At 39.7% G+C, this 27,762-nt stretch overlaps 2 protein-coding genes across 6 annotated transcripts in view; one reads left to right on the forward strand and one right to left on the reverse strand.

The window, feature by feature from the left end:
• GEMIN5 (gem nuclear organelle associated protein 5) overlaps nucleotides 1-15,087 on the reverse strand; it is a 38,492-nt gene extending 23,405 nt beyond the window's left edge. Inside the window, exons 1-10 of one of the 2 annotated variants that reach the window (XM_068980243.1) lie at nucleotides 14,922-15,087; nucleotides 14,084-14,244; nucleotides 13,102-13,283; nucleotides 10,100-10,251; nucleotides 9,774-9,890; nucleotides 9,517-9,649; nucleotides 8,340-8,505; nucleotides 7,257-7,469; nucleotides 6,371-6,456; nucleotides 1,027-1,109 (exon numbers count right to left, since the gene is read on the reverse strand). In XM_068980243.1, the coding sequence (XP_068836344.1) occupies nucleotides 1,027-1,109; nucleotides 6,371-6,456; nucleotides 7,257-7,469; nucleotides 8,340-8,505; nucleotides 9,517-9,649; nucleotides 9,774-9,890; nucleotides 10,100-10,251; nucleotides 13,102-13,283; nucleotides 14,084-14,244; nucleotides 14,922-15,087 (1,459 nt within the window). Of the gene's footprint in view, nucleotides 1-1,026; nucleotides 1,110-6,370; nucleotides 6,457-7,256; nucleotides 7,470-8,339; nucleotides 8,506-9,516; nucleotides 9,650-9,773; nucleotides 9,894-10,099; nucleotides 10,252-13,101; nucleotides 13,284-14,083; nucleotides 14,245-14,921 lie in introns of both variants that reach the window. The other variant, XM_068980242.1, reaches the window with a different exon arrangement.
• A 3,584-nt stretch (nucleotides 15,088-18,671) lies between these two features.
• The window catches only part of MRPL22 (mitochondrial ribosomal protein L22), a 40,473-nt gene continuing 31,382 nt past the window's right edge, over nucleotides 18,672-27,762 (forward strand). Inside the window, exons 1-2 of one of the 4 annotated variants that reach the window (XM_068980874.1) lie at nucleotides 18,672-18,735; nucleotides 18,816-18,858. In XM_068980874.1, coding sequence (XP_068836975.1) covers nucleotides 18,708-18,735; nucleotides 18,816-18,858 — 71 coding nt within the window. In that variant the 5' untranslated portion in view covers nucleotides 18,672-18,707. The remainder of the gene's footprint in view (nucleotides 18,736-18,815; nucleotides 18,859-27,762) is intronic. The other 3 variants (XM_068980875.1, XM_068980876.1, XM_068980877.1) reach the window with 3 other exon arrangements.

Below are 27,762 nucleotides of genomic sequence, written 5' to 3' on the forward strand. Positions count from 1 at the left end.
AGAAGACATGTTCTCAAAGTTTTGGGGAATTTATCTTCTCTTACAGAAATAAGTACTGTCTGGTATTTAAATATATGAAGCTGCAGGACTTCCTATGATTAAATGTAAGAAGCTATTCTCAAAGCAATTGGTGTTATAGTAACTTTCCTGTTTATTTTAGGAAGTAAACAGTGGTTCTGATGGGTTTTTGTAAGGACACGTTTTATTTTCACTACTGTAGAACTGTTTGGCACAAATCAAGGATCAGCATTTGCTAAATGGATGAATTAACTCTACAATGCTGCTTGAGGTCTGATGACTTACGCTGCAGTTAGGCAGATATACAGATGTTCCACTATAGATGCTGAAGAAAAGACTACTAAAGATTTTGCTGAACATATTCAATTTATAAATTCTGCAAGACCTACCATTGTAGGAATAAGAAAGGCAAGACTGAGGGGCTAGAAAAGGGTCAGAATGTATTCACAGGCAACAAGAGATCGTCTGAGAAATTCTAACCCTGCTTTAACTGTAGGCTGAAACAGATGATCATTAACATTATAATTCTTTAAAAAATTTTTAAAAATAAAGTGTTTATTTTTTTGGCCACACTGAGTGGCTTGTGGGATCTTAGTTGCCCAGCCAGGGACTGAACCTGGCACTTGGCAGTGAGAGCATGCAGTCTGCACCACTGGACTGCCAAGGAATTCCCAACATTATAATTCTGATAAAATTAAAAGGCAATAGCAAGTTTTAGTGAAAATTATTAGATTAGGTATCAGGACCTAGCATGAGATAACTGTAGTCACAATAAAAAATTCAGCACAGAGAGACCAAATACTATAATTTGGAGAGGCTTATTCTAGGTGAATGGTTTCTAACTGATCACCTGTTACAACTGCCCTCACGGACCCCAGGGACAACACAGCAGCCTGCATAAGGATGTATTGCACTAGAATGTTTATGACTTTTTCCAGGCTGAATATCCTAGGATTAAGTTGAAAGAGAATAGTCTTACATTTGTTAGAGAATGATTCAGATACTTACCGAGTGCCATGGCAGGTACTGGTGGTCCCCAGGCTAACGAGTACACAGTCTTCTTGTGATATGTGCTGGAAATCTGTGGAGGTCTGGGGGGAAGGGAAATTATAAACAGAAAGATTTAAAAAGGTACAGTGGAAAAGAGACCATCTTTTTTAAAAAAGTTGCCTGTTACAAACTTAGTTGCTGATATTAAAGAAAAATAACAGTACCCGTCTCCAAGTAACTGATTGTAAAGAAGCAAACATTTAAATAATACACCATGTAATAAGAGCAACTGAAAAATAAGTCCCAAACGTACTTTACCTAGAAAAAAGTTATTAATATCCCTTAACTGGCCAGGGTCATTTTCCCTATCTATTCCTGAATTTCTCACTTCACTTAAATGTCAAATATTCTAATATTACTGTAGTTATATACAAAAGTAAAGGCTACAACTTGAGAAAAACAGGACAAGACAGAAAATGCAAACTGTTCAGCCCACAACTAAGGTTACTACTAAGCATATATTATCACTATGCAAATATCTCCACCTTATAGTCAAGTAAAAGACTAGAATCATTTTTGGCTTAACCTGTCATTAACATCACATTCTCAAACTAAGGCTTAATTTTTTTATTTTTGGCTGTTCTAAGCAGCTTGCAGGATCCTGGACCAAGGATTGAAACTGTGCCTCCTGCAGTAGCAGCGTGCAGTCCTAACCACTGGACAGCCAGGGACTTCCCAAGATTTCAGAGTAGATAGGTTTTTAGGTTTTTTTCCTCTGGATTAGTATTTTTATTCTTCACAAACATTCATTTCTTCCATCCTTTCTACCTAATAATGGTATTTATTTAAAATTTTTTTTCAATGTTTTACAATTTTTTAAGATTACTTTCCATTTAGTTATTACAAAATGCTGGGTATACTCCCCATGTTATACAGTACACCCTTGAGCCTTACACCCAATAGTTTATACCTTCCCCTCCTCCATCTCTATAATCCACCCCTCCCCCCACCGGTAACCACTAGTTTGTTCAATGTATCTGTGAGTCTGCTTCTTTTTTGTTATATTCAGTAGTTGGTTGTATTTTTTAGAGTCCATATATAAGTGATATCATACAGTACTTGTCTTTTTCTGTCTGACTTATTTCACTTAATGAAATAATGTCCTTTATATCCAACTACGTGGCTGCAAGTGGTGAAATTTCATTGTTTTTTATGGCTGAGTAGCATTCCTGTGTGTGTGTACCACATCTTTTTTATCCTTTCATCTGCTGATGGACATTTAGGTTACTCCCATACCTTGGCAATGGTAAATAATGCTGCTTTGAAGATTGGGGTGCATGTATCTTTTAGAATGAGTCTTTTTGTTTTTTTTTGGATATATCTTGAGGAGTGAAATTGCAGGGTCATATGGTCATTCGAGTTTTTGGTTTTTATTTATTATTTTAAAAAGAAACCTTGCTCTTCAGGGTTATTTTTGAAGGTTGTGGTTGATTAATGATATCTGATGTGTCCAGACAGGGCAGTGCAGTTATTACCTTTAACATATACTATACTCTTTGTGTGATTTTAGAATTCCAGTATCTGTGACTGAATGAGTTGTTGACTTCTTTATTTCCATGTATCCGACACATTTATCATGATCAGTCTAGACAATAAACCAAATTTTCTTTGGCTAAAGGAAACAGAAAAAGCGTTTCTGGCTGAATACCTAGCAATAAATATATCTACAGTAACGTCCTTCCTCCTATTATATACCTTTGCTGCTGTCAGTTTGAATATTTAGCTTATAATAAGCAAAAGATAGTAATTTACTAGAATTAGTAATTTTGTACTGACACAAAGCTATTTAAATTGATATATAATTTTATTTTATTAAGTACTTCTTTGAAACAGTGTAGCCTTTTAAAAAAAAGATTAAAAATGGAGAAAAACAGTTAACTGTGTGTAAGTTATACATAGGGTCTTCCCTGGTGGTTCACTGGTAAAGAATCTGCCTGCCAATGCAGGAGATACAGGTTCGATCCCTGGCTTGGGAAGATCCCCTGGAGAAGGGAATGGCTACCCACTCAGTATTCTTGCCTGGGAAATCCCAAGAGGAGCCTGGTGGGCTACAGTCCATAGGGTTGCAAAAAGTCGGATATGACTTAGTGATTAAACAATAAACAACAAGTTATACACAAGTACCTAAAGAATTGGCACATGAAAAGGTTAGCTCTACAGTATAATGAATGATTCTCACTTAGGTGCAAATGATCTAGAACAGGAGTAGGCAGACTTTCTGTAAAGGGCCAGGTAGTCAGTGCTTCAGACTTTGTGAGTCTAGCAGTTTTTATCATAGTCCATCCACTTTGCTGTGTAGCACACAAGCAGCCTCAGATAAGATGTAATGAAATGAGTGTGGCAGGGCTCTAATAAAACTTTATGGACAGAGAAACTTGAATTTTATTTACTTTTCACACATTGTGAAATATTCTTGATTCTTTTTCATTGATTTTTAAAAGATAAAACTATTCTTAACTCATGGGCTTCCCTGGTGGCTCAGATGGTAAAGAATCTGCCTGCAATGCAGGAGACCTGGGTTTGATCCCTGGGTTGGGAAGATCCCTTGGAGGAGGAAATGGCAACCCACTCCAGTATTCTTGCCTGAGAAATCCCATGGTCAGAGGAGCCTGGCAGGCTACAGTTCATGGGATTGCAAAGAGTTGGACACGACTGAGCGACTAAACACTTTCTTAGCTCATGGGCCACAGTTTTCTAATCCCTGGCCTAGAACAGTGCTGTCCAATAAAGTAGCCCTTAGCCAGATATGGACATGGAACAACAGACTGGTTCCAAATAGGTAAAGGAGTACATCAAGGCTGTATATTGTCACCCTGCTTGTTTAACTTATATGCAGAGTACATCATGAGAAATGCTGGGCTGGAAGAAACACAAGCTGGAATCAAGATTGCCAGGAAAAATATCAATCACCTCAGATATGCAGATGACACCACCCTTATGGCAGAAAGTGAAGAGGAACTAAAAAGCCTCTTGATGAAAGTGAAAGAGGAGAGTGAAAAAGTTGGCTTAAAGCTCAACATTCAGAAAACGAAGATCATGGCATCTGGTCCCATCACTTCATGGGAAATAGATGGAGAAACAGTGGAAACAGTGTCAGACTTTATTTTTGGGGGCTCCAAAATCACTGCAGATGGTGACTGCAGCCGGGAAATTAAAAGATGCTTACTCCTTGGAAGAAAAGTTATGACCAACCTAGATAGCATATTCAAAAGCAGAGACATTACTTTGCCGACTAAGGCCCGTCTAGTCAAGGCTATAGTTTTTCCAGTAGTCATGTATGGATGTGAGAGTTGGACTGTGAAGAAGGCTGAGTGCTGAAGAATTGATGCTTTTGAACTGTGGTGCTGGAGAAGACTCTTGAGAGTCCCTTGGACTGCAAGGAATCCAACCAGTCCATTCTGAAGGAGATCAGCCCTGGGATTTCTTTGGAAGGAATGATACTAAAGCTGAAACTCCAGTACTTTGGCCACCTCATGTGAAGAGTTGACTCATTGGAAAAGACTCTGATGCTGGGAGGGATTGGGGGCAGGAGGAGAAGGGGACAACCGAGGATGAGATGGCTGGATGACATCACTGACTCGATGGACGTGAATCTGAGTGAACTCCGGGAGTTGGTGATGGACAGGTAGGCCTGGCGTGCTGCGATTCATGGGGTCGCAAAGAGTTGGACACGACTGAGCGACTGGACTGGACTGAACTGAACTGAACTGAACTAGCCAGATATGGCCCTTGAGCACTGGCAGTGTGGCACATGTGACTAGGAGCTCAATCTCCAATTTTATTCAATTTTAATTACCTTAAGCATAAGTAGCCACATGTGGCCAGTGGCTACCAAACTGAACAGTGCAGGTTTGGAATCTAATATAGCACTCAGAATAGCTGTGTCCAGTAGATTTATACTGTGAGCCATAAATACAAACCCCGTCTGCAACTTAAAGCTTTCTAGTAGCCATGTTAACAGAAGTATCAGAAACAAGTGAAATTCAATTTTAGGAATTAGCTCAGTGTATAAAAAGTATTACCTTTTAAATTATAATTAAAATAAATATTGAGGCATCTTACATTCTTTTCTTTTTTGAACTCTCAAGTGTGTTCTACACTTAGCACACTTCAGTAGCCACCTGTGACTAAAGACGCAGTGCTGGTCTAGAAAGTTTATAGGCAATACAAGGAAGACAAGGAATATAGGAAATACAGGAAAGAGTGAACTGAATTACAAGTCACCACAAAGAATTAACTAGACAAGTCCAAAATGTAGAATATGCTAGAAAATGACTTATCTGGAATCTTCAAATTGAAAGGCAGTGTTACGGAAAGAAGTGGGGGACTATTCTATAATAAGAGGCTAAAGAGGAATAAAAAAACACAATGTGTGACCCCTGATTAAAAAAAGGTTTGAAAAAAAATTGCTAGAAGAACATTTGTGGCTCAACTGAGGAAATTTGTATATGCACAGGATATTACATCATGTTATGGATTACTGCTAATTTTTGTTAAGTGTACCAAAAGTATGGCAAAATGTTAACAACTGGTAATTCAAAATGGAAGAAACAGAGATGTTCTTTATTCTAAGCTTTTAACACTCTTGAAAGTGAAAATGTTAGCCGCTCAGTCGTGTCTGACTCTTTGTGACCTCGTGGCCTGTAGCCTGCCAGGCTCCTCTGTCCATGGAATTCTACACTCAACAATACTGGAGTGGTAGCCATTTCCTTCTCCAGGGGATCTTCCCAACCGGGGATCAAACCTGGGTCTCCCACATTGCAGGCAGATTCTTTATGGTCTTAGCCACCAGGGAAGCCCATATAAATATCAGTCGCTCAGTTGTGTCTGACTCTTTGCAGCCCTATAGACTAGCCCACCATGCTTCTCTGTCCAAATACTATAGTTGGTAGCCATTCCGTTCTCCAGGGGATCTTCCCAATTCAGGGATCAAACCTGGGTCTCCTGCATTGCAAGCAGATTCTTTACCATCTGAGCCACCAGGGAAGCCCCTATGTATAACTTAACATTCTTGGATGCCTGAAAACTTTTGTAAAAAAAAAGTGTTGAGGGAAAACAAAAGCAAATGTTTTCCTGAAAAGAAAAACTTCAGTGGTGTTCACAGGTCAGATGGGCTGAACCATCACTATCACCTGAAAAAATGTTTTAAAAATAAAATTCTGAATTCTAAGCCCCAGTCTCAGAGTCAGAATCTTAAAGATGATTCTCAGTCTTACTATGATAAACATCTGGGTCTATGAACTCAAAATGAACTCACTAACATTTTGGTCAATGGGCTAAATAAAGATCATCTATTTCTTACTTGTTGGAGTAGGTGTCGTACAATCCCACTTTTCCATCGTCAGTTCCAAAAGCTAAGCAGCCTTCCTTGGTCAGGTGCCAGCACAGCTACAAGGAAATACGAAGAAAGGGGCACTGTTAAGGGATTCATTAAGTTATACTTCAGCGTTCAGCTGGAAACACTTCTTGCTCTTGGTGTCTTCTAATTTTAAAAGTAACAAATTCTCATTATTTAAAAGAAAAATTGTACTAACAAGAAAGTCACTTGTAATTTCACCATCCAAAACACCCCACTACCAGTTCTGTATCTTTCTAGAAATTTTTTGTGAGTAAACTTTATATATAATTGAAAAACAAAAATAGGATCAAATGTTTAAATGATGTTCGTGATACATTGTTGGGTGGGGAGTAAAAGATTCCAGAACAATTTAGAAAATATGATTCTATTATTAATTAACAAGATTTGTTACATCAACAGTGGTTCTTTGGATTATGGAAGCAGGAGAATAGAGTCAAGGGTGGAAAAGAGAACATTTTTGCTTTCTACACTTCTGTACTGTGGGTTTTTTTAAAATCACAAACATTATTATTCCTCATGTGGTTATATTATAATTTAATGTACCTCCTATGAATGCACGCACATCCAGGTTATTTTAAATTTCTTACTATTAGAAAATAGGGTGACTTGAATAAAAATGTAATTTCACAAAACAAAGCTAAATTTCTGAATTAGGAGGTAGTGCGTTTGGTTAGGGAGGGTCCCTGTGCTTTCCCAATTTCAAATTGCATCAAAAATACTCCTGAAATGTAAATTCCCTATAGAGTTCATTTGTGTGAATAGGTATTCTCTAAGAGAGAATTAGTTATTTGAAAACAGTGTATGGCAAGTTCAAAGAACGCATCCTTACCGCTGTAACCTTGGACTTGACACCTTGCCAAAAATTTTTCACATCATAGTTGTTCTTTATGGAGAGTGTATTCCATACGCGGATCATGCCATCCCCAACGCCTATCGCTAAGCAGCCTGTGTCCACAGGAGAGAAAGCCAGACTGTAGGCAAACCCACCGAGGGAAGGCAGGGTCCAGCAGCACTCCAGAGTGGCCATGTCCCAACATTTTACCTGAAAAGGTTAAGGGTTAGGGTCTTTACGAAGATTGGAGAAACGGGAAAAACAATCAATGTTTCAGACAGAATGGGCTCAATGAGCGCAGCAGGAGAATGTAACTTACCTATTCCAGTAGGAATTAGAAAAAAAAAAAAGCAGTAAACTGTAGAGCTCAAAGGGATCTTGGAATACATTTATTCGCTAAGATGCCAAGTGAATTGAAGGCACACAATACACTAGAACTCAGGCTTCCTATTTCCCAGAGTCCACTGGCCTTTCCACAATATTACAGCATTGATAATCTCATTTGGTAAACTCAAAAAAAAAAGTAAAGAAAAAAGATGACGATGGTCTTAGGACAGTGGAAGAATCAGAGTTTATCTCAAAAAGCAAAATATGTTATCATTTCTGTTGGACGAGGAGTGCTCTAAGTTTTTAATCTTCACTTGTTTATTAACACAGTGACTTCGGAGAAAACAAAGTCTATCAAACAAGCTTTGATTACTGAAAAACAGTAAGGTTACTCAGATAAAGCCAATTCTCTCTTACAGAGACTCTGCCAAGAGCAGATGATTCTGCTACCTAAACTATATAGACAAGGATATTTTAAAGCTAAACCATGATGATCTCTCACATCCTTTCATGCACACATCTCTTTCTTATCGTATCTGCTTTAACAAAAAGACATCTTGGTTGTTCCTCCCCTTCCCTTTACTTCTCTACTGCTAATGTATTTAATGCCAATCAGAAACAGTAACTTTGAAATCGGAACCTGGGGGGGAGGTGAGGTGTGAGAACTGATGATAGTCTGAAAAAGTCCTCTAATCCTATCCAAGTTATAAATCACCAATATACAGTATTGAATGCAAAATAAGCTGTTCTTACATCTCTGTCCATTGATATGGAAAGCAGCAGCTGTTTGTCTTCTTCAGTTTGCAGAGGACATAAATTAAACACAATCCTTGAATGATTTTGCCCTTCTGATGAACCACTAAAGAGGGTATATTTCCGTCTCCAAGACTGAGTGAGATCCCATAGCAGCAGTTCACCTCTGTGAAGGAAAAACAAGTAGCAGTTCTCTTTCATGAGCAATCTGAAAACAAGTGGTGTTGGGCCAGAGTGCGGGCCCTCAGCTGCAAAATACTTTCTGTTCATTGTTCCTTTAAGGAGGGACAAATTACATATTCTAAAACAGACGCAAAAACAAAAGAAATTATTGCCTATGGCGAGGAGAACCAAGCAGAGAAGACAGAGGTGGAGAGAGAGCTCTGGAGTTTGCTGGCAGTCTAGTGGTTAGGACTCTGCTTTCGCTGCAGTTGCCCGATTTGGTCAGGGAACTGAGATCCTGCAAGCTATGTGGTGTGGCTAAAATTTTTAAAAAGGAGCTTTACTATATCCTTTCATTCTTTCTGAACCATGCAAACATACTAGACTACCTTCTGAACAGATTTTCCTAATAGCTTTAATTATAAAATGCCACCATAATTTGCACAACCACAAAGGCTTTAAGACATATGTCTGCTTTGGAGCAGTGCGGGTAGTAGCGTCACTGCTAACACTTCAGGAGATCCTATATGCTCCACCTGCATTGCCTCTTAAAGCAGGGACCTTGTCTGTTAAATTCACTTGTCATCTCAAGCACCTAGAAACAGGGGGTCAATACATTTTGCTTAACAAATGGTCATAATCATCCTAGGACAAAGGAAACACTATAACCGTCCCCTTATTCATGTGAAGTCACTGAAGCTCAGAAAAGGGAAGAATCTTGCTTATGAACAGCTGATAAGTAACAGACTGATTCTGAAATCTGCCTGACTTCAGAGTCCACACTTAACAAGCAGGCTGTACTTATTTGATCTTTTCATAACTCTTATTAGACAGCACAGGCATTAATTCCATGACTTTTCCATTACAAATGGTCCATCATAATATAATGGGCCTCTTAGCCACTGCTGTCTCCATCTTCTGTGTCTAGAAAGAGAAGCCTAGGAATTCCTGAGACTAGAGAGGAAAACAAAATGTGTTAGAGAGCATGACCAAAAAAAAAAAAAAAAAAACTTACCCAAAACAGCTGGATACCAGCTGAGTTGGCTGATCCTTGGGCCAATGGAGTGTCAACCAAAGGCGCTCTTTAACAGTTGGGTCTACACCCCCTCCTCTTCTTTTAAGAAAGGGCAATTTCAAAGTCATCACCCCTGCAGATTAAAAGAAGTTCCATGGACGGTCAAGACACACACTCAGGATAATAAGACAGTAAAAAAGCTTTTACTGGATTGATAGAAGTTATATCACAAGGGAAATGTTGAATATTAGCCTTACCTCGGCCTCTAGAGCAGCTCCAGATCCGAATGGTCTGGTCTTTGCTCCCAGTGGCTAAGTAGCAGCCTTTTGTTACTGGAGTTTGTGCTGTAACTTTCCCATTGGGAATTTCAGGTTCTTCTAGGATAGAGATGGTAATTTTGTTTTTAATTTGCTTTAAAAATGAACTCATTAAAGAAAAAACTAGTTTGCAAGAGTTCCTGTAACTATCATTTTCATAGATTTGATCTGTAAAATCTAGTTTTAAATGTAATTCAAATTGCACTATTCTACCCACTTGGTTCTTTGAGTCTAAAGAGTACTGAACCCTCTTAAATCATCTCTACCTGAATTTTCCTCTTGGTTTATGGATAAACAGTCTTCACCCGACAGGGGACACCAGGCTATGGAATGGATCTCATCATCGTGGCCTCGAAGCCTGTGCATAACTTCTCCTTTCTTGCTGATGTCAATTATAACCACTATGCCATCTTTGTAGCTAAAAAACAAGGTTAGAAATATTGCTAAAAAATACAGACTGTCTTTCTAGGAAACTTTTGGCTTAGGAGTTATTGTGCATTTCTACAAGTTAAGTGCATGGAGGGGAGGGAGGAAAGAGAACAAGGAATAATTTTGTTCTGTCCTTTTTCCAAAGTATACTTATTTCATATTTTGATCAAATGATCAAATTCCAGGTACTATGTTATACTATGCATGTTGCCCAGCATGAAGGTTGACAGCAGAGCATGCTTGTGCTCGAGGGAAACGTTAAAGAAAAGTAGTCCTGAAAGGGGCCAGCAATCCCCCTAATTGGAAATGAATTTGTCCTAATACACTAAAAATATCTTTTTATTTTACAAGTGATCTTACTTTTCTAACAAAAGCTGCAGAATTCTAACCTGTAGTTCTGGGTATTTCAAGACTGTCATTCTTTTCCATTTAGAAGAAATTGAGACATTCTAATAGTTTTTTCTTTAAATGATGAAGTATTTCAGACACAATAAAGAAATATATACTCTCTAGCTTAAGAAAAAAAAAAACTTTGCAGTACAGTTGAAATCCTCTGTATATCTCATCCCAATCAAATTTTTCTCCCTCTCTTCCACAGAGGTAAACTGCAATTCCTCTATCTTGTGTTATATTAGTTCTAGACTTTCTTTGTATATATTCCTAAATGAGATACAAAATTACTTTGTACTTTAAAAGCTTCATATACATGGTAACATGTTGTTTATTTTCCTGTAGCTTGTTTTTTCCACTCATTCTTTTTGTGAGTCATCCATGTTAACACACGTAACTCTAGTCCCTGATCAGTCATTTATACTATTGCATAGTACTCCACTGTATGAATATACTTCAAGTTTACTCGTTTTCCTTTTGAAAGGCTCTCACTTTTTTTTTACTGTTACAAACATAAAATGCTATTAATAATCTCATTATAAGATTATAAAATATATAATAATCTTAATTAATAATCTTATCACACACTTAAGACAGTTTCAGGTTTGATGCTTAGTAACAGAACTGCCAGAATCTTAGTCACATTTTTGCTTTACTAGAAAGTGCAAAATTGGTCTCCAAAGTGGGCATACCTGTTTTCCTATACACTAGATAATCCTACAGCTTTATTTCTCTTTTTATTAAAAAAATTTTTTTCCCAGTTACAACTTTATTTAAAAAAATAAAATCATAGAATATATCAAATCTTTGAAGATAGAGACTTTGAAAACCATCAAGTTATATAACCTAAACAATAGACATGTGATCAAGCTATTTTGCAATTTCAATCAAGACTTCAGGGACTAATCACTGTTTTGAAGAACATTTAAAAATAAATCATTTTGATTCAATCCTGTTTGACTGTTTGAAAGACTCACCTCTTCTTGTGAATTTCTGCTCATCTTTCAAGGTCAGTTTGATTTACCCTTCTCTGACCCCTGCCTACCACCCTTTCTGTTCTGTCTCTTGTACCCTCACCACAATGCTCCCATTCCATGGAGACCTCCCATCACAGACCCTTTCCATTTTCAGTGTTACTCACGCACACCTGTCTTCCTGTTCATCCCTGCATGCAGAGCAGATTCATGATCCATCATTATAATCACTCCTTAAATAAAATCCTTATCTCCTTTGTTCCCCCTTTTTCTCAGGGGTATTTACTCCACAGAACCCCAAACCTGGTTGAATCCAACCACCCCCTTTCTCAATCAGTTTGAGTAGTTTACTTAAAATTCACGATCATGATCCTCAGCTTGGCACTCAACCAGGACCACGGGACCTGCAATTTCCATCAGAAAGTTCATTTTCCTGTTCTCTGAGATTTTCCTGTTCATTTTCCTGTTCTCTTCATACCTTCGTCCTACATCCAGCTCCTGTCCCACTCTGAACTTGACTTGTGCCTCACAAAAAATCAGAAGCCATCAGAATGAAACACCCTTCTCTTCTAAGCAGATCTGTGAAACTACTTACACCTATCTCCACATTCTCAGCTGGTTCTTTTTACTTGTGATCTGGGGCCAATTCCCTCTTGACTTCTCAGCACTCCTGTATTCATCACTGTTCACCCCTGCAACAGATTCCCCCTCTTCTGCCTCATTTCTATCAGCATAGAAACATGCCTTTGTTATCTTCCGTTTAATGCTCCCTGACCCCCATATGCCTCCTCTGGCTTCATGTCTACATGCACATTGCTGCAACAGAGTTTGTGGAAAAGTTGTCACCATGTGTATCTATCCCACCTCCAAGTGTCTGGAATTCTCTCCTGTTGGACTTTCTCCTCTTAGATGCTTGTGCTTATGTCTCATCTTTAAACTAGACAGAATGGACATCTTTGAGATATAAGTAAATAGAGCAGTAAGGGAGAGAGGACCGCCTACTGAGGCAACTCATGTGAAGACAACCTTGATGATCACAGGGGAGACGGATCCCAATGCCACACTGCTTTCCCAATTGAGTGGAAGAGCTGAGAATCAGAGCAGAGCTGAGTCATTTGACCCTATGGGAATAAATGTTATTAATATAACCAAAGGTAAGTACAGAGGAGTAAGAGGTGAAAGAGGACATTTCTGACATTTGGAGATTCACTGAAGAAATCAGGTATGAAGAATAAGGAAAGTACAGTATCACAGAAACCAGGGAAACAAAAATACAGTGAGGACCTGGAGGAATAACAATACGAGGGGTGCAGGAATAACAATACGAGGAATAACAATACGAGGGGTGCAGGGAGAGTGGTTAATACCTGTAAATGGTTTCCTGTGAGGAATAAAGGGATAGGAGAAGGTAAAGAAAATACAAAATAACATCATAAACAAAAATAAATTATTAGTGCAAATGGCACAGTACTCACCCAATAGCTACTAAATCTTCATGATGAGGCGAGCAAGTAAGACAGAAAATTGTTCTAGGTTCTATAAAGAGGTGCTGGCTGTCATTTCTGTTAAGCCAGTAACAGAAAACTACTCCTTTTTCATCTCCAGATACTATCAGATCCTTTACTCGAGGAGACCAATGCAATGCTGATATTGTATGCTTTAAAACAAAGGAAAGATATATTTGCTTCTCATTTGTTATTGCTTAATTTTTAGTTTTTAATCTGTATAATGCTAGGCATATTATAGGTACTTAATAAATACTGTTAGGACCACCCATATAGCAATATTATATTATAATCAAACGATAGGAGAATTCAGGCTAAGAATGATTAAATTTTTTTTTTCCTTTGTAGATTAGTGCAAAATTCTTCCTAAGATTAACTGAGTTCTTTTCTATATTTTCTAGGCAGGTATATCAATTAACCATCTAGTTTCAAAATAAGTTTCACTCACAGTTTATATCAAGAGTCTTTTTCGTGTAAAGAGCCAGAGAGTGAATATTTTAGATTGTGTGGGCCATATTGTCTGTTTTAACTCTCAATTCTGCCATTGTAGCCTGCAAGCAGCAACAGTTAAAATTGTAGGCAATACTAAAATGAACGGCTGTGATTGTATTCCAGTGAAACAATCTGCAAAAGCAGGCAGCAGTGCAGTTTGTTGACCTCTGATTTATGTGTATCGCCTTCCAAAAAAATTTTGAGGTACCTTTACAATATATACCTTCTGATCTAATGAACAAACACAATTATAAAAGTTACCATATATATTATATAAATTTATTATATACTTAATAAATACTATATATTTATAATAATATGTTATATATTTTTAAAATTATATTCAATTATATATATAAATAAAAGTTAGCACAGAGGAGCTAGCAAAACTATACTTGAAGCAGGAGAACTCTGACACAGATACTTATTAATAGTCTGAGAAACCAGTAAGCCATGGTACCTGATGGAGTGCATGTTCCGTCACAACTGTTTTTGCCTCTACTTCCCAGATTTTCACAGTCCCATCATCGGAGCTGGTGGCACAGAGGTTGTATTGACCCGGGTGATGACAAAACGTGAAGCCAGACACCTTTTCCGTGTGTCCCACCAATTCGCCTATGACTTAAAGGAAAACTAGGCTGCAGGTTAAAGAGCTATCTAAGATTCCCGCCAGCATCTTTACTGTTGTTGGTGATTGCGGCCTCACTTATTCCATGGAATAACAAAAATATCCAGAAACCCACAATTAGAAATCTCATGTGCAGATATTGGCTCTGCCATCTGACTTCAGACAAGTCGTTTTATCTCCTTGGGACTCAGTCTTTTTAACTGTAAAATACGTTCATATCGCTCAGTTCTCAGGCTGAGGAGCAGCTCCAATGAAGACTGTAAAAGGGATTGTATTTAGATCTGGCTAGAAGTCTTTAGGAAGTGTCTGGCATGCCGTATCCCAAGGCATAACCAAAACCTAGCTGGACCCTGGAAGCAGATCTCGCTTAGGGCCTGGAGCTGTAGAAAGCAAGGCCTAGGTGTTATAAATACCTGGAAAGACACACGGATAACTTTTTAGTAAGCCAGCGGATGCACGCGGAGAGAGCCAGGAGGCGGGACCGCTTAGCCACAGCGTGGTGTAGAGCTCAGCCTTGGAGACCCGGACACAACTCAGTTTAGACGACTATGAATAGACCCTTCTCTCTGCCCGAGCCTCAGTTTCCCCATCTATGGCGGGCACGCCCTCTTGGCGCCCCCGGGGAACGCAGTTAGTGCAGGTAGTTTGGGGTCAAGAGGTGGGGACTTACCTCGAAATGGGGGCGTCCCTGGGATCGTGTCCGCGCCCGGGCCCACGCGGACAAGGAAGACCGAAGTCCGCGCCGCGAAGCCGAAGAGGCCCCCGGGCACGGCATCGCTGCATCGGGAGCAGTACCAGTTAGGGGAGGGCGGCAACGTGCGCGGTTCCTGTCCCATAATCACGGGCAACCAGCGATGAGGGAAGTAACCACTGGAGCAGACCGTTCGTAGCCCCACGCTGGAGCCGTGGAGGGGGCGGGGTTGACTCGGAGCCCGCCGCTACGGCGCGCGCGAAGGTCCAGACCTCACGGCGCGCTCGATTCCAGCCGCCTCGAGCCTGGGAGAGGCGGGGCCCCGGGTTGCAGTCGCTTCCCAGCTCCTTTTGGAGGGTCTGGTACCACTGGAGCCTAGTTAGCCAGAGGTTGTACTGTGTGCCTAGTCGCTCAGTCGTGTCCGACTCTTTGCAACCGCATGGACTGTGCAGCCCGCCAGGCTCCTCTATCCATGGAATTCTCCAGGCAAGAATAATGGAGTAGGTTGTCAAGCCCCTTTCCAGGGGATCTTCCCAACTCAGAAATCCAACCCAGGTTTCCCGCCTTGCAGGCGGATTCTTTACCGTCTGAGCCACCAAGGAAGCCCAGCCCAGAGGTTAGGTATTCTCATTAACGACAGCAATGGAGTCACCTCCCCGCCCTGCTAGTTTATTCTCTACCGTGCTAGCTCTGGAGATGGTTTAAAAGTATCTGCAAGACGCCAACTAACAAAAAGGTAAAAATTATAATCAGAAATAAAAAACAAGAGTTTTTGAAACTGGGTGGAAATTCTATCTTTGGGTTTTGATACTCAAGGAGAAGCAGAATAGAGTAACCCTCTTTTGATGTGATTAAGTACCACTCTATGAAGGGACTGTATGTGTTAAATGCTGTGGAGAAAAAAGAACCAGTTTCCTTCCACCTCAAATGGCCTAAAATGCTCCGTTTATGCACTTATTCTTCTTCGTATTGCTTGTTTGCATTGGGTATCTCGAACTCTTGAATATGTAGCAAAGGAAACCTGAACTATCCATGCTACTGAAGAGAAGCTTTATCATAAATCTTTTCCCCCTCGATTGACCACTGTTTTTGCCAGTTATTATGTGAGAGACTTTAACCTATTACAAATATTTTCCCCTAGGTTGACCACTGTTTTTGCCAGTTATTATCTCAGGGAATTTAACCTGTTATAAATCCTTTTTCTTAGCTGAAGAAGTAAGATCATGATCCAGATCTAGTTGGGTTGGATCTAACTGTGAGGATTACATGAGATTTACTGAAATGCCTGCTGGCTATATGTGGTAGCTAGTGCCTGCTGAATATTAACTCTTAACTCTTGGAGGTAAACCTGAAGATTAGCATCATACTTAGTATTTGAACCATTTGTTCCTTATTTTTATTTATTGAAGTGTAGTGGATTTACAATATTAATTTGAAGTGTATAACAGTGATTCACAATTTTTGAAGATTAACTCCATGATCTTCATGACCCAGATAATCGCGATGATGTGATCACTCACCTAGAAGCAGACATCCTGGAATGTGAAGTCAAGTGGGCCTTAGGAAGCATCACTACGAACAAAGCTAGCCGAGTTGATGGAATTCCAGTTGAGCTACTTCAAATCCTGAAAGACAATCCTGTAAAAGTGTTGCAGTCAATATGCCAGCAAATTTGGAAAACTCAGCAGTGGCCACAGGACTGGAAAATGTCAGTTTTCATTCCAATCTCTAGGAAAGGCAATGCCAAAGAATGCTCAAACTACCACACAATTGCACTCATCTCACATGCTAGTAATGTTCAAAATTCTCTAAGCCAGGCTTCAACAATATGTGAACCGTGAACTTCCAGATGTTCAATCTGGTTTTAGAAAAAGCAGGGGAACAGAGATCAAATTGCCAACATCCGCTGGATCATGGAAAAAGCAAGAGAGTTCCAGAAAAGCATCTATTTCTGCTTTATTGACTATGCCAAAGCCTTTGACTGTATGGATCACAATAACCTGTGGAAAATTCTGAAAGAGATGGGAATACCAGACCACCTAACCTGCCTCTTGAGAAATCTGTATGCAGGTCAGGAAGCAAGTTAGAACTGGACATGGAACAACAGACTGGTTCCAAATAGGAAAAGGAGTATGTCAAGGCTGTATATTGTCACCCTGCTTATTTAACTTATATGCAGAATACATCATGAGAAACACTGGGCTGGATGAAGCACAAGCTGGAATCAAGATTGCCGGGAGAAATATCAATAACCTCAGATATGCACCTCAGATATGACACCATCCTTGTGGCATAAAGTGAAGAAGAACAGTAGAGCCTCTTGATGAAAGTGAAAGAGGAGAGTGAAAAAGTTGGCTTAAAGCTCAACATTCAGAAAACTAAGATCATGGCATCTGGTCCCACCACTTCATGGGAAATAGATGGAGAAACAGTGGAAACAGTGTCAGACTTTTTTTTTTTTTTGCAGACTTTTATTTTTTTCACTGCAGCCGTGAAATTAAAAGACGCTTACTCCTTGGAAGAAAAGTTATGACCAACTAGACAGCATATTAAAAAGCAGAGACATTACTTTGCCAACAAAGGTCCGTCTAGTGAAAGCTATGGTTTTTCCAGTAGTCATGTATGGATGTGAGAGTTGGACTATAAAGAAAGCTGAGCACAGAAGAATTGATGCTTTTGAACTGTGGTGGAGAAGACTCTTGAGAGTCCCTTGGACTGCAAGGAGATCCAGCCAGTCCATCCTAAAGGAAATCAGTCCTGAATATTCTTTGGAAGGACTGATGCTGAAGCTGAAACTCCAATACTTTGGCCACCTGATGTGAAGAACTGACTCTTTGGAAAAGACCCTGATGCTGGGAAAGATTGAAGGCGGGAGGAGAAGGGAATGGACGACAGAGGATGAGATGGTTGGATGGCATCACTGACTCACTCAATGGACGTGAGTTTGAGTAAACTCCAGGAGTTGGTGGTGAACAGGGAGGCCTAGCGTGCTGCAGTCCATGGGGTCGCAAAGAGTTGGACACGACTGAACGACTGAACTGAAAGTTATTATAAACTATTGGCCATGTTGCTTGTGCTGTACAATATATCCTTGTGGCTTATTTTATACATAGTGAGCTTCCGTGGTGGCTCAGACAGTAGAGTCTGTCTGCAATGCAGGAGACCTGGGTTCGATCCCTGGGTTGAGAAGATCCCGTGGAGAAGGGAATGGCAACCCACTCCAGAATTCTTGCCTGGAGAATTCCATGGACAGAGGAACCTGCCAGGCTACAGTCCATGGGGTCGCAAAAAGTCAGATATCACTGAGTGACTAGCACCTTGATGCTTAGAGTTCTTTAAAAGAACTTTCATACAATCTCTAGTGGTCTTTACAAGCCTGTACCCCAGTGATACTTATTTTTGTTTTTAGAAACTGAAGTCCTCCCAGGTTAGTTGGCTTGGTTTACGGTCTGTTTTCCTAATCCTTTCAGACCATTTGTGAGGCTTCGCAGTTTTTCTGGATCCCGACGAATCTTCGGAAACTCGCTAAACTTTGGCCCTTATTGAGTAATCCATTACGAAGCAAGGCTGACGGGACCCCGCCCTAAGCACCAGCCTCTTGTTGACGGTTTCCAAGACAACACCACGAATGAAGGTGCGGCTGGGTATCGCGATAAGAAGGGAAACCAACAAACCCCAACAAAACCCTAAAACCCCGGGAATTGCGCATGCGTTTTGCGCACACGGCGTTCTGAACTCAGAGGCTTCCGTAGAGGGAGGAGAAACATGGCGGCGGTTATACTGGAACGTTTGGGTAAGATTTTTTGATGGTTAAGTGGTGGAGGAAGGGAGTGAGGTGGCACTTTGAATTAACGACTTGTGTTGATACTGCAGGTGCGTTATGGGTGCAGAATCTCAGGGGGAAGCTGGCCTTGGGGTAAGTGTCGCCTCGGAGTTGCGGAAGGTTCCTGGCTCCAGTTCAGTTCAGTCGCTCAGTCGCGTCCGACTCTTAGCGACCCCGTGGCCTGCAGCACGCCTGGGGCTGTCCATCACCAACTCCCGGAGTTTACTCAGACTCATGTCCATTGCGTCGGTGATGCCGTCCAACCATCTCATCCTCTGAGAGCTTAAGTGCCAGACTCTGCTTTATGCCCTGAGCATGGCGAACGGTACACCAGAATATCAGCTTCGCCACCCGGTTTTTTATTACCCCCGTATTGCATAGCCCTGAGGGGACCAGGATTTTCAGTGACCGAAGGGACGTTGTAAATGCCTTTTCTGGACACTTCCTAGATTCTCCCACCAAGTTGGGAGCATACTTTTCTAGTTATCTAATTATCTGCCTATATGGGCAGTGATTGTATCGACAGGTGCAGTTTACATCGTGTCTGACATTGTGTTAAAATCTATGTGCGTTATCTCATTCTTACAGCATCCTACATAGTGTAGGTACTGCAATACCCATTTGTTTTGGACGAAGAAACCTGTGCCCAAGGTCCCACAGTTAGAGAATGTTGAAGCTTTATATGTATTTTGCAGACCATTCTTCGAACTCAGGACAAAGCGTTCCTTAAGGTTAGGGAATGAACTTTAGTCAGTACTGGTAAGAGGCTTTCTCTGACTGCTTCTCATTTTCCTTCTAATGTAGTATAGCTATTGCTATGTGGAGGTTGATAATCTGATTGTAAGTTTTCTAATTGATGTGTTTGTTAACATTAATTTTGGTTTAATTCATAGGTTTTGGAGACATCTGATAAGTTGTGAATCCACATTTTAACTTTGATTTTGGAAAAGTTAACTCATTTTTCCTAAGCTTCAGTTCTGTGATATGAGAGGGTTATTAGTGCCTACTTAATAGATTTTTAAATTAGGATTAAATGAAATAATGTTTATAAAGTGTTTTATGCAGTGCATGACGTATAATATTCCCACCCTAAATCTTAGCTTCCATTAGTGTTTTTATCATTATAAACTATTATTGAGTTCCTATTATATCTAGCTTTGTTTAAGGTTCTTGGCTTAAGGGATGAAGAGGTGGCTAAAGAAAAAAATAAGAAGTACTGCTACTTAGGATTTGTCTTCAGTTTGCTTTCGTAGATTATCTTCCATCACTCTAGCCTCAGCCATGCTGATTTACTTACTTTTTCTGTTTATGCTGTGCCTTTACATATTTCTTGGCTTTTTCATGCTGTGCCCTCACTTTCTGTTAGTAACGGCAGCCCTCAAAGCCCTTCTCCATTTCTTCTGACAATGCACTTCTCTGGGAGAAAGGGTGCTGCTCCCCTTGGTCAGATTGAGAACAAATGTGAAGATACATTTTTCTGTGAGTAAAGGCAATGGGGAAATCTTCAAAACAAACAAAACAATCCAGCAGTTCTCATTATTCATATCCCTGTTTAAATGTTTCCCTTTCATGATCTCACTAAAAATGAAAGAAATGGGGACTTTCTTGGTGGCCTAGACTCCACGCTTCCATTGCAGGGGACCTGGGTTCGATTCCTGGTCAGGGAACTAGATCCCACATGCCAAAACTAAAAGATCTCACATGCTGCAATGAATACCCCACATGCTGCAACTAAGACCCAGTGCAGCCAAATAAATAATAAATATTAAAAAAAAATGAAATCAGTTCCTTCTTTCTTTTAGCATGTGTTTCTTAAATAATGGCTTCAAATATATATGTCTTTGTCCTTTTTTACCTCGTATATCCTGGACAGTTAGGGACAATTCTTGTTTCACTTTGTAGCTCCAGGGTAGGGTCTTGCACAAAGTGAATGTTTTGTTTATTCTGGTTGATTTAAATTGTCCCACACTGACTTGTATTGGGAACCTCTGAGCAAGTAACTAAAGCACTTTGCCTTCAGTCTTTTTATCTGTGTGATACAGAAAGGCTGGATTTTGCTAGGTAATCTCTTTCTAGTTTTGAAGTTACATAATTTATGAATCCCCATTTTGGGCTTTATAGTGGGGAAATGACCACATGGAAACTGAATAGAAAAGGTATAACTGATAATAGTCCAGTGATTGGAAACCTCATTGCATCCCAAATGCCAGACAGATAATAGAAATGAATTATAGAGACGTGGTTGTTGTAAAAAGAGTGGTAGGGCTTGTGGAAGTCAGTTGAGTACATTCCTCCTCTAAAGACACTGAACTGAATTTAAAAATGCTGCTCGTCAAATACTTTTCTACAGGTTATATTTGGTAGCAGATGGACAATTTCCAGCCTTTAAATTTTAAGTCTCCCATTTTAGTGATGCATGCATTTGGGAAATTTTGTGACTTACTGAAGGTTACATGGCAAATCTGGGATCTAAACAAAAAATTCTCTGGCTTAAAATAGTGCTGTATCACACATGGGAGGGACACGAGTGATGAGCCCTTAAGGGGTTTATCAAGGGAGTCTTTCTGGAAGAGGTGATATTAAAATTTAAAGAGTGAAGAGTATGGTTTGGTGTTTTAAAAATAGAAGAGCCGGTTGTAAAAGTTTGAAGGCACTAATTACATGTGTACACAAGGTGTACATATGTTAAAAGTCTCCACAAGAAAAACCAAGTTGGAAATACTGTGAATCAGCAATTTGGTGGAACAATGATGACAGCATTGTGATATGTTTGAAAAACACTGGGCTGCAGGTGATAGAGCTGGATTTCAGGCTTCTGTCAGGCACAAGTGTTGGAGCCTTGGGTCATTTGCTTAACTTCTCTGAGATTCAGTTTCAGTGTTTACTCAAATCAAAGAATGAGGATGATATTTAACTTCAAGGATGCCTGTGAGAATTAAGAGACTTAATACGTAAAATGTCTTATAGTGCATGGCACTGTGAGAATGTTGTGTTGGAGATGATACTGCTGTGAAGTTGTTTGAGAGGAGTCATATTTAATGCTAGAATCAATCAGTGGATACTCAACACTCTTAGATAGGGTTACCTACTTCATCCATCAGCCCTACTGTTTTTTTAATTCTTTTTTTCCTCTTTTTGATTTTTTTAATTATTAAAGTATGATAACACATTTACAGGAGACTTGGAAAATACAGAACAGAGTTGCATATAGTTCCACTATTTATTACAATTATTTTTTAAGTAGATAACAGTTTTACTTGGAGCTTCAATATCAAATGCTCAAAAATTAAGAGAATGAATATACAGAAAAGTAGAAGAATATAGTAGACCTGAAAAGAACCATAAGTCGATTTAACATAATTAAGATTTATACAATTTTCGCACAACAGTAGGATAAAAATTCTATTCAAGTTCCCATAGATTAAATTAGGAGAGACTGGATCATATCCAGGGACATAAAACAAGGTGCAAATATTTTATGGTCTAAAGGTATTGAAATCATACAGAGTCTGTTCTCATCACTGTGGTATTATGTTAGAAATCAATATCACAAGATATTTGACAATAATGCACATGTTTTCAAGTGCAGTGTCACCTTTAGCAAGAGAAATTATCTCTTGTTTTTAATGTATCTATGCTGTCAGTGTTCTGGTTGCTGTGACCAGCAGATATGACTACCATGTTGATTTGTGCTCTTTTAAGTAATCTTAACCTGTGACCTGAGGGAGTTGTGATTCCTTGCCCTTAAGGTCAGTGATTCTTAAATTTGAGTCAGTCACAGACTTCTTTGAGAGTCTGACGAAAGCCACAAACCATGTTCCCAGAAAAATGCATATAGTATTCATAGTTTGACTTGTAATTTCATCATCCTTAGTGTAGGAATCTTTGCACTGGGACATGATAACTAAACAAAAGCACGATGATGATACACAATTATGTATATAACTACACAGTGATGATTAGTGGTATGGGCAGTGGCCCTTGTGCTAATGGATGAAATATTTCCCTCTATTTATTTTGAAAAATTTCAATTCTATAGGAAAGTTAAAAGAATATTACAGTGTCCTTCAGCTGGACTCATCAGCTGAACTCATAATTTTAGCTCTCTATAAATATATATGCTTTTTTCCCTCAAATCATTTGAAAGTGAATTGTACACACTATGGTACTTTACTCCTAATCAATTCAGGTTATATTTCTGAAAAGTGACAAAGGTCCCACGAACCGCAAACTTACTGAAATGGTACAGTTTAATTGTCTTTTATTTTAATGTTAAAAGGAGTCAAATAGAAGTCAAGTGTATGCTGGCATTTACTTTTGAAAAAAGAAAAATTGACCATTATTTGTGGCTTGACAATAAGCCCTAAACTGGCCATGCACTAAAACTTACAGATGAAAATTTTCAGTGCTGTAATATTTATATTTGTTTAGTGAGTCTCTTGTTTATGTGACACTTTACTCTCTTCAAGGCACTCTCAAGATGCTTCCTTCTTTTTAAAAAAATTTGAATTGAAGGATAATTGCTTTACAATGTTGTGTTTGTTTCTTCTGTAAGGACTCTTCTTTGAATTAGGGTTTGTATCTTGTTGAAGCCTTATTTGTAGATCTTTGTAGAAACTTTATTTGAAAGATTTTTGTGTTCGTTTCCTAGGGCTGCTGTGACAAATTATCACAAACTGGGTGACTTGAAACAATGGAAACTTACTATCTCATAGTTCCGGAGACCAGAATCCCAAAATCAAGCTGTCAGCAGGGCTGCACTCCGTCTGGAGGCTGTAGGGAGAATTCATTCCTTGCCTGTCTCTTCAGCTGCTTCTTCTGTCTTCACCTCACCTTTCCCTCTGTTTCTCTGCATCTTTCTCATTAGGAAAGATGAAATTACATTTAGGGCTGAACAAGATAATCCAGGATAAGCTCCTCCTCTGTAGATCCCTAACTTAATTACCTCCTTTTCCACAAAAAGTATTATTCACAGATTCTGGGAGTGAGGATGCAGACATATTTTGGGAATCATTGTTCAGCCCACTACATTGAGTTTCAAAAAAGGTCTGTGATGACATCTTCAGGTCTTTTTTTTTTTTTTTCCCAGAGTGATGCCCTGTAAAAGTGTTTTTACTTCTGCTATGCCTTTAACTTGGAGTGCTCTTGTACTGGGTTTCTGAGTATGGAAGTCTGCCTTCTTCAACACTCAGTCCCAACTCCTTAAAGCCATCCTGATTACCTCAGCCCTTCTGTTGCTTTTTCTGACATTTTAATGCCTATTGCACAGTATGGTTAATTCTTTATCTCTCTAACTGAATTTTAAATCACTTGACAGGAGATAGTTTCATGTCTCTTTGCATCCCCATCACTTGAAACAGTACCTGTAGTACCCTGTCCTTATTAATTTGTCAATAAGTGTAAGTTGAACTTTCAGCCTGAGTAGATGCAAGTTGTAGATGAAGGATTGCCAGAAACTGAGATCCTGGCTTTCCACTCCAGTGCCAAGAATGAACCCTAATGGCAAATTAAGTACAGGTACAGATTCCAGCTTTATGTAATAGACCAGCTTGCACTGATTATCCAGATTCTTTTAAGTATTCTAACTATTCCTTAGGAAAAAATGAGAAGCTCTGTGTAACTTTATTACTGACTAGAACATGACTGTTACTATTCTGAATGATACAGTAGGGATCCGAAAGGGTTAGTGCCTTATTTTCAAATAATTATTGACACCAGAGACTTCCACTAGCTTCTCTGAGGGAACATGTTAGATCTGTGAAATTGGAAGTTAAACAAGAATGTATTTATAAATTTTGTAATTTTTTTCCCTCAGATTCTTTTTTAAAAAATTTATTCTGCTGAAAATTGTGACGTCTTTATTTGTTCTTATCCACCTCTAGAGTCAGCCACCCTCCCCTAATATATATGTATAAATAAAAATACAAAATAATGAATAAGGGCTATATCATGAAAAATAAGAGTAATGTGGGGTTGGGAAGGAATGAAACTTAAATAGTTGCTTTGGGGGCTCTACTAGCTTACCCCAAGAGGTTACAGATTGAAGATCTGCCTGATGAGTCAGGCTTGCAGATACGTTTTGTATGTTATATTGTATTTAAAAATTTAAATCATTTTAAAACTGGTGACTTTCTCATAAAAATCTAGCTTTTTAGATTCTGTTATGCATAGCAAGACATGGCAGCAATTTCTAGAGCAGAAGAGTGTATCACTCTTTGGATGGTGGCTATTCTTCAGTTTCCCTCATTTCCCAACTATGTTTAAAATTTTTGCATGGGTACTTATACTCAGCCCTCTTGTTTGTATTATCCTGGCTGTCCCCTGTATTCTGTAATTCATTCTGTTGATACAAATATGTATTTAGTGCCTGCCACATGCCAAGCTGTTCTAGCACTGGGAATTTTGTAGTGAACAAAAAGCATAATCACTGTCCTTATGGCGTGTACAATCTAGTGCGGGAGGCAAATAGTAAGTAAAATATAGAATATATGAGAAAGTGACAGCTTCATGGGAGAAAGTGAAAGCAGAGCATGGGAGTGGAAAGTGTGTGTATGTGTGTGTGTGTGTGTGTGTGTGTGTGTGTGTGTGTGTATGAGAGGGATATTGAAGTTTCAGATAGGAAAGACCTCTTTAAGAAGGTAACATTTGCCTAAAGATCTGAAAGAAATCAGGGAGCAAATTCAAGCCATGCCATCTGATCGAAGAACATTTTAGACAGATGGGACATAAACGCAGAGGCCCAGAGAAGGAAACATACCTAGTGTATGAGAGGATGAGAGGAGGAAGAACACAGTAGATGAGGTCAGAAGAAGGAATAGGAGATCATGTAGAACCTTATGGGTCACTGGAAGTACTTTGGTTTTTACTCTAAGTGAGATGAGGAAACAATTGGTAGGTTTTCAGTGTAAGAATAATATGACTGAAATGGGTGATTCTTTGTTGAGAACAAACCATAGTGGGGATGAGGAGCAAGAGACCATTGGTATTTCAAGATAAAGATTATTGTGGCTTGGATTAGGATGGCTGTGAAGGTGGGTGAATGGTTGGATTTTGGCAGTATATTAATCACAACTAACAAGACCTCTTGATGAATTGGAGTGTGAGAAACAGGAATGACACGAGGGTTTGCCACTTAAACAAGTGGAGGGATGGAGTTACCATTTGCTGAGATAGAAAGACTTCCAGAGGAGCAGGCTTTGGGAGACCATCAGGAACTCAGTTTAGGGCTTGTTAAATTTGAAATACCCAGTAAGCATACAAGTGGAGATGTGGGGAAACAGCGGGATATATGAGTTTGGAGTTCAGGGAGCACATGCAGATTTGGGAGTCATCAGTGTATGAACAGTAGTTAAAACCATGAGACTGGTTGGCTTCACTGTGAGAGTAGATAGAAAACTCAGGAGTCAAAGCTTCCCAGGTGGTTCAGTAGTAAAGAATCTACCTGCCAATGCAGGAGACTGGGGTTGGGAAGATCCCTTGGAGAAGGTAATGGCAACCCACTCCAGATTCTTGCCTGGAAAAATCCCTTGGACAGAGAAGCCTGGTGGGCTGCAGTCCATGGGGTTGCAAATAATTGGACATAACTGAGCATGCTCGCATGCACAAGTTAAAGGATTGATTTCTGCCTGAGGCAGCCAGCTTTTACACCTCAGGGTGAGGAGAACACAGCAAAGGAGACTGGAGAAGTGTCTGCAGAGGTGAGAGGGAACCCATCATGCACAGTGTCCTGGAGCTCAGAGAAGCGTCCCAAGGACGAGCAAGTGACCGGATGGGGTATTGTGATTTGTGAGAAGCCAAATATACTTCTGTCATATGTGTTTGGTCTTTGTGCATGGTTCTGGCTTACAGCTCCTGAAACCTTTGGAATTTCCTGAGCCATAGGTTGATGGGAGCTTCTTTTGTCATCATCTTTGATCTTTCGTCTCAGTTTATGACTTCAGAGGCATAAAGTGAAATGGGTCTCTTGTTATTCCTGACAAGCCCCTTTCCACAGGGTTTTTATTAATGAGGTGAGTTTGGGGAAGCACTGGAGACGGGGTGGTGGTTGTGAGCGGAATCAAGCATGAATGGAGGGGTGGGACTGAGTTGTACCACCTCCTGGTATCCAGGGATGGGGGAAGGAGTGGAGGTTGAATCAGTTATCAATGGCCAGTGAATGAGTTAATCCTGCCTATGTAATGAAGCCTCCATAAAAAGACAAAAGGGGGTTCAATCTTTTGTAAAAAGTCAATAATCTAGTGATTAAGTAGGTTTCCTGAATCTTAAAAGCTGCTTTAGCAAACCCAAAAAGGGGGTCATGAGAACCTCTTGATCTATATAGGCAGTTGGTCAGAAGCACAGGTAACAACCTGGGCTTGTAATTGGTATCTAAAGTGGATGGTGGTTTTATGGGGGAAGCCCTTGATCTGCTACCCCCAGGTGGAGAGTGTCAGAATTGAACTGTAGGACCCCCAGCTGATGTCAGTGTTGCTTAGTGGTGGTGTGAGGAACCACCCCCCCCCGCCCCCCGCCAAGTTGGAATCGTTGAGTAGTCAGATCCCTTTTACCAGAGATACTTAAATCATTCTGGGTGAAAAGTGAGAATTGTCCACTGGGTTTTACAACACAGATATCTTCAATGACTTTAATAAAGCAGTGTTGGTGTCACAATTGCAGAGAGGATTAAGGGTGAATGGTAGGGCTGGAATGAGAAACAAGGAATTTAGGTAACTCATTCAAGGAGTTTTGTTTGAGTAGTTCGAGGAAGTTGGTTGGGGACAGTTTGTTTTAAGTTGAGAGATTTTAGAGTATATTTGTTTGCTGATGAGAATGTTCCAATAGAGAAGAAAAACTGATGATTTAAAGGGGGAAGAAAGAATTGGTGGGAGCAGTGCTCTTGAGTAGGTGAGAAGGAATGGGATCTAGGGAGCAGGGGATGAGATTGGTCCTGGTTAGTGCATAGACTTGAATTATAGTAGTAAGTAAGGGTATAGTCGTTAAGTGTGTATGGATACGGAT

Source organism: Capricornis sumatraensis, chromosome 9 (genome assembly GCF_032405125.1).
Source record: "Capricornis sumatraensis isolate serow.1 chromosome 9, serow.2, whole genome shotgun sequence".
In the NCBI taxonomy this organism is placed as follows: domain Eukaryota; kingdom Metazoa; phylum Chordata; class Mammalia; order Artiodactyla; family Bovidae; genus Capricornis; species Capricornis sumatraensis.